This window comes from Lotus japonicus, chromosome 3, assembly GCF_012489685.1.
Source record: "Lotus japonicus ecotype B-129 chromosome 3, LjGifu_v1.2".
NCBI classification, from domain to species: Eukaryota; Viridiplantae; Streptophyta; class Magnoliopsida; order Fabales; family Fabaceae; genus Lotus; species Lotus japonicus.
In genome coordinates, this window is record NC_080043.1 from 34511999 (window position 1) to 34519121 (window position 7123).

Genomic DNA, 7123 nt, shown 5'->3' on the forward strand with positions numbered 1-7123 from the left:
CGGCAACGTGTGCCGAATTTCGGCAATGTATGCCGAATTTCAAACGAAAATATTTATATTTCAGCCAACCCCTTTTGGGCTTGAGGTCCTTGGCAAATTCTGACTCCTTTTCACCATAACCTTCTGATAGTCACTTGTAGTCTTCAATCCTTTGAAGGATTTTGCTGGAAATTTTCCTTTGCTCTCATCTTCATAAGTATAGGGAGACTTTGGCTTAAATTCAGCCATATTCACTTCATTCTCATTACTATCACTATCCTCATCAGATTGATCAATTTCAGGATTTTGAGTGGCTCTTATGCAAGAACTTTCTTTTCCTTGAAAAACTTCTTCAGGCTTGTATTTCTCAAGCCTTAGTTTCTCTACCCTTTTAACCTTATGAGCCAATTGAGTCATATCTATGAACTCATCATTAACCAAATTCTTTTTAATCGAATAGTCTAGGCCCCCAATAGCCATTTTTACTAATTCGAATTCAGGCACATGAGTAGAACATCTAGTTTCCATATGCTTAAATCGAATTAAGTAGTCATCTATTGACTCATTCGGCTGTCTCTTAACATTAACCAAGTCCATTAATGTCACTTTGGTTTCTCCTCTAAAGAATTGCTCATGAAAAGCCATCTCCAATTCATTCCAATTATGGATCGAATTAGGAGGTAGAGTAGTAAACCAAGTGAAAGCATTTTTCGTCAAGGAACTTGGAAAATATTTCATTTTCAACAGTTCATTGTTAGCAAGATCACAAATTTCAAGTCGGTACCTTGCAATATGCTCAACAGTTGATTCACCTGTGTCTCCTGAAAATTTAGTAACTTTTGGAACCTTCCATCCCCTTGGGAGTTCTGCTTGAAGAACTACTTCAGAAAACGGAGACGTGAAATTTGGACGATTGACATATCCAACATTGAAACCATGATGATTTAGAACTTCTTCGACAGCATTGGCCACATTTTGTGGCCCCCCATAGTCATTTTGATTTCGATTAAATAAGACATTGTTGTCTAAATTCTGATCAAAATTCTGTGGCTGATTTTGGACTGAATTTTCTTGTCCATTCAGAACTTCGTTTGGACCAAAATTCTGATCTTGAGGCAAATTTTGAGGCTCATTTTGACTAAAATTCTGAACTTCACGTTGAGTAAAATTTAGAGGCACACTTTGACCATAATCAGGAACTTGCTGGAACGTTTGGTTCAAAGGCGGTGCTCCAAGAACATCAGCAATTCGACACAATTGTCGAGTTAAGTGTTGAGTATTTTGAATGAGAGGATTAAACATAGTTGACATTTGTTGTGTCAACATGTTCACCATATTGTACCTACTTTCATCAATTTGTTGCCTAATTGATTGTAAATCAATATCAGTGGTTGAATTTGAAGGAAATAAATTCATTGAACCACTTTGCATCAAAGGCATGGTCATTCCCAATGTGTTGAACTGTGTATGTTCTTGACCATTTTGATTTGCTCCTTGCCCAGAATTTTCAGAAATGACATCATTTGTCATTCTGCCATTAAACATTTTCACAAAATTCTGAGTACTACCTGAACGAAAAATATCAATATACTAATTGGTGGCCAAGTTCCAATTTGAACTCAAATAGAATTCAATTCGTTGCACAGTAGCACAATACGTTGACCTTCTTGATATTGGTTTTTAAATTCTAAAAACCAATTCTTGAAATCAAATGGTCAATTTAGACCAATATATCAAATCAACGAGATGACGTCAATAACTGGAATTCAGAACTGGACCATAAATGACACTGAAAAACTTAGTTTTCACTAAAATGGTCCCACCAGGTGTGCCAATTTGTTTACACGGATTTTTGGTAAACAAATATCCTCTTAGTTCGACTAAAGGAAGTTTAGATTTCAGGGTCCTTTTGAGAAAACGTTTTGCCAAAGTGTAGTGTATGGACGGATGTGTTTTCGACAACAATAAACAACTTCAAACGAAACTGGATTTTATTGAATATGAGTCGATTACAAAATAGTTAAGCAAACCAAAATAACATGAAAGCAAATTTCGACAAAACAAGTTACACATAAGAACTGGGAATTAACAAACTGAAATGCAAGGAAATTAAAGCGTTGGTTCTGCAACATACTCCTCCATCATCACGTTCTGCTCTCGAAGTCTCATTGATGCGGACGTTTAGAGCTTTTAGTGAGTTTTCAGAGTTTTCTAGTTGGCAAAGGAAATGAAATTGCATTGAACATAAAAGGTGAGAATCACAGCACACTCTTAGTCTCTTTGTAGCCATATGTCACATGAGACTTGGAGGCATCCATGGAGAGTTTTGAGTAATTGTGTGAGTCTGAGTAATTTTACAATCAGATTTGCTACTTATAGAATAAGAAATGAAACTGCCACTAGATCCTACGGTAGAGATTAAATCTTAGAAAATAACTCCCCACACTAGAGCCATACACTTGGCATAATTACACATAAAATAACTTGCAGCAACTTGTATCAACTTCCCGTAGCTATATTTATGGTAACTCCTTGCACCACTTCCACCTCCATGATTGCCACGTTGTTCCGCTTTCTATGACAGCTGCCATCTTCAATTTATTCCATTGTGTCTTCAAGTTAGTTTCATCTTCATGCTACATGGATAATAACCACCTTCATCTTCTTGTCTTGGTCGAGGAGCTCCTTTCATGTGGCTATATATTACAAAGTTTCCACTTAGTATTGTTGCATCTTCTCCTTGTCGAAGTTATGTGGTCGAAATATATACATTGCAAATGCCACGTTATTTTAATTCCCTATGAACTCTCGACAATAAACACTTTGGCATTAAAATGGTGCCATCAACATATAATCTGGACCTCAAAACCAAGGCCATATTTCGACTAGGCCATATTTCGACTAGGAAAGTAATTGGCATATGATTTCAACCAATATATGTAATAATAATTTGGTAGAAAGTAGATATTATGCTAACACATGCCATGCATTTACATACCCAGTATATCACTGATAAATTTTCAAAGCTATAAATTTTGGTGTTAACACCCGTGTTGCTTATTTGTAAGCTTTACCGCCCCTCCTACAGAGCTTCCTTATGCAAGGATGGAGAAGGCTTCCTTAGTTTAGGACTCTTCGATTGCGAGGTTTGGGATGATTGCTCGTGATGGTGTTGGAGAGGTTTTGGCTGCAGCTACCTCCTTTTCGGTTCAACTCTTGGGATTGCAGAAGCCCTTGGTCTTCATTGGGCTATGTACTGTAGCAGTTGATCTTGGCTTCAGATCAGTTTCCTTTGAGACAATATGCTCGTTGTTCTGGAGAATCTTTTATTTAGATTTACATTTTATTTTTATATCTCTTGATCATGTTGATCTTCTGTTTGCTCATAAAAGTGCCAACCGTGCAACTTGTTATTTGGCTAGGAGTGATTCCATCTTGGCAATTGAGTTTGTTGCCATTGGTTCATTCTAATGTACTCACTTTCGAGCCTCCTCCAATTTCATACACCCTCTGTTCAACAAAGCTTTTTTTTTAAGGTTGTGACTAAAGTATAATGGTACTAAAGTACCCATATTTAATTTTACTAATACCATATGTGCAGCAATAAAATTATACTTGAATAAAGAAGAATGTAGTTGATAGAGAAGAATTATGGTTGATTAATATGAAATGTGATAAGTGAGAAAAAATTCATTAAATAATAATGCAAGTAGAAAAAATTAGCAAAATATATATTAACTCATTAAAACAACAAACATTTTAAAATATTAAAAAAAATATCTAAAATAACAATCTTTCTGAAACACACAGAAGAAATATATTGCTTGTTTTCCTTTAAAAAAAACTTAGTGCATGTTTATTTTTCAATTGAGAATCACAGTCAATACATTGGAATTTGGGAGCGCCTATCACGAGGCATGAAACGTGATAAGAATCACAAGCCTCCAACCAAAAACCAAACACCGCCTTAGTGAAGTGATGATTGAAACGACATCGAATGGAATGAGGTACGTATAGATGGACGGTCCAAATTTCTTGGCATCTGATTCGAACAGGTGGACGGTCCAAATTTCACAGTCTCGTCCTCATCCAGTTATAAATCCGGGTCAGACTCCTTCATTGAAACTCGCTCCAATCAGTGTAATCATCTCTGTTCCTTCCTTTCGTATTCTACCTCATCCTCGTTTGTGATTTTCCTCTTCGCCTCTGAAAATGTCTTGCTGCAATGGTAACTGTGGATGCGGAAGCAGCTGCAAGTGCGGTAGCGGTTGTGGAGGGTAAGAATTTCATCTCTTTGTTCATTTTTCTGTCTTTAATTGTCTGATTTGCTCAAAATCTGAAGATTTATGTTCTTCCTCTGGGTATTCATTTTGCTTGGGTTTCTGGATACCCTTTTGGCTGAATTGTTCAAGACATGATACTTTTTGTGTTTTCCCTTCAACATGCAAGAATTTCGGATTTTTTTTGGAGAAATTTTTCTGTGTGTTGAACGTTTCTTCTTCTGGGTGTTGATGCAATTTTTGTTTTTGATGCAGCTGCAAGATGTACCCAGACATGAGCTACACTGAGAGCACAACCACTGAGACTCTGATCATGGGCGTTGCACCTGTGAAGGCTCAGTTAGAGGGTGCTGAGATGGGTGTCGCCGCCGCTGAGAACGGTGGCTGCAAGTGCGGATCAAACTGCACCTGCGACCCCTGCACCTGCAAGTGAAGTGCAGATGGAAGTTTGAAGCAGAGATCAGCCTCACCCCTTTAATTTGTAGTAGAAATAATAGCTATATGTATGCATACATACTTTTGTATAAGAGAGTGTGTGTGTGTGTGTTTATCTTAATGTTTGGCGTCTTAGAATAAAGTGACTGTGGCTTACCTTCTACAAATTCAATTGCTCTACATGAATTGTTGAGGGTGTCTCAAGTTATGGTTGCTTTGTATCTGTTTGCTAATCGAAATCATTAAGCTCTGCTTCTTATAATGAAATTAATCATATAATCTTAAGAAAAATCTGCTTCATCTTATCTTTTGTATTGCACTGTGAATCTACAATCTCACGTTAGTTGAAAGTTGAAATCGTGAGTTTGCCCCTGGTCTCAAACCTGGTAAGTTTTGTTCACGAATTCTCACGTTAAAACTTAAAAGTAATCAATGAGTAAAGCACATTCAGGTGACGGGAGTTATCAAGTGGGATGTGATTACCATTAAAAAGCAGACTCAAACATCTTGTGACTAGTATCATGTGTCGTGAATATTTTTTTTCAAAACGTAACTGAATTCTCATTCCATCATATTGTTTTTTTTAAAGGCCAAAAGAAAATGCATATAAGAAAGGATAATGTTACCTACAAACCTATCTTTGAGGTGGAAGAGGTGAAATGAGGAGAGAGACATGAAGAAAGGAAAAAGTAAGAGAGAAAAAATATGAGATGTGATAGATGGTGAGATGAGAGAGATAGAAATAAAAAGAGGTGGAAATGAAGTGTTTTAAAAATGAGGTGTGTATATATCATTACTGTATAATAAAACCCATATACATCTGAAAGAAGAAGAGAAAAAACAAAATTACAGACAAGAAAAAATTATTAGAAAGGAGCTAGCTCCACCCAACCCCACATGAATTAACCAGCAGACATTCCATCCACTTGACAAAATATAACCTCCAGGTACTCCAATTAAAGTGCTGCAAGCGTGACCCAGTAGCCACTTGGACATCTTTCCTTAGTTCTTCAAGGTCCCAACGCATGAATTCCTCTTAACAAGCCTAGTTAACATGTAAACCCTTCAATACAGATGGTAGGATTAGAATACCACTCATCATACAGTGAATAAAGGAAGCCGGGGGCTATGCCTCAGTAATTTATAAACGTGGTTTTCCCGAGGTTTGTCAAGCTCGGAATGTGAAAGATGTATTCTTGAGGTTGCCAAGCCTAGGAAACTTCCTTGAAGAAACTGGAACAATTCCCGAGCCTTAGACTTCGGTAAGGAAAACGTAAGGAAACAACTTTCAGTCCCGAGCTCGGGAATAACTTCTAGTCCCGAGCCCTAAAGCTTGAGAGAAAGTGATGAGGAACGTGATGCACTGCAGAGAACGTGAAGGCTCGGGAATGGGAGAAAATGGGGGGGGGGGGGTCAAAACATGAGGGCAATTTTGGGTTTTTTTAGAAAATAAGGGGGGTAGCAAATCCAAAAGGGGTACCAATTTTTATTCCCGCTAAATGGCTCAGGTTTTGAATTAGTTCGAAGTCATATTTATGGAACTCACAAGTTAAAGTTCGAAGAACTATTGCCCAAACACAAAGATGGTATTAAAACCAAAAGCTAAGTTCACTTCGGACTGAGACAAAATGTCTTGGGTTGCTTGAAGTAACATTTAGGATTGAAGTATGCTTGGGCAAAGACACATGCATTCTCACGTTTCACGAGCACTCGCCCATGACTAGAGGCATTTACACACGATTAGAGTCATTAGCCCACAGCCAGAGCAATTATGGACTCCAAGATGTAACTGATGGATTCGAGACATTTGAGAAAAATTTGATGCATTGGAACTTCATAGTCATGCCAAGTAGATGGCATAAGTTATTTGTTAATCTGTTTCTTTATTTCCATCGGCAGGGTAGCGTTTATCTTGTAAATACTATAAATAGAAGTTTGTAATTCTGAACAAGGGTTGGGCATCTATCTATTGAGCACTTTGAAAATGTCTATTTCTGCTATTACGAAACACAACCACTAAGCAAACAATATCTCCTTCCACTTTTCCATTTTCTTTAATCAATCACGGTTTATTTCTTCTTTTCTCTTTGCTAGTTTTTCTTAGCTTTTGTTCATTTTCACTTTAGTCAGCATCAACACTCATTGAGTTTTGACTCACTACAACATTTTTTGTTTTTCGCAGCATTTCAAAAGTGTAGCCTTAGACACAAAAGATAAAAGTTTTTGTTTTTCGCAACTTCACGCAACAGTTTTCAACTGTCTAATACTCTAGCGTTACCTATTATTTTTGAAAATAATTTTTTGTGCTCTTTGATAACACTGTGAGAAAATGTAACCTATTACAAATCGGAGAAAATACAACAATTATCACATAATAATTGTTCTCTATTATTACACATAAACACTTATTTGGTGTTATTATAACATGT

General features: G+C 36.9%; 2 protein-coding genes across 2 annotated transcripts; one reads left to right on the plus strand and one right to left on the minus strand.

Annotated features, from left to right (window-relative positions):
- Positions 1-60: 60 nt before the first annotated feature.
- On the minus strand, positions 61-1509 carry LOC130744022 (uncharacterized). Its single transcript, XM_057596218.1, has one exon. It carries the CDS (start codon positions 1507-1509, stop codon positions 61-63), a length of 1449 nt encoding a protein of 482 aa, XP_057452201.1.
- Positions 1510-4048: 2539 nt separating this feature from the next.
- Positions 4049-4985, plus strand: LOC130749652 (metallothionein-like protein 2). Its single transcript, XM_057603024.1, has 2 exons — positions 4049-4256; positions 4515-4985. Exons 1-2 carry the CDS (start codon positions 4192-4194, stop codon positions 4690-4692), a joined length of 243 nt encoding a protein of 80 aa, XP_057459007.1. The 5' UTR covers positions 4049-4191; the 3' UTR covers positions 4693-4985.
- The last annotated feature ends 2138 nt before the right edge of the window (positions 4986-7123 follow it).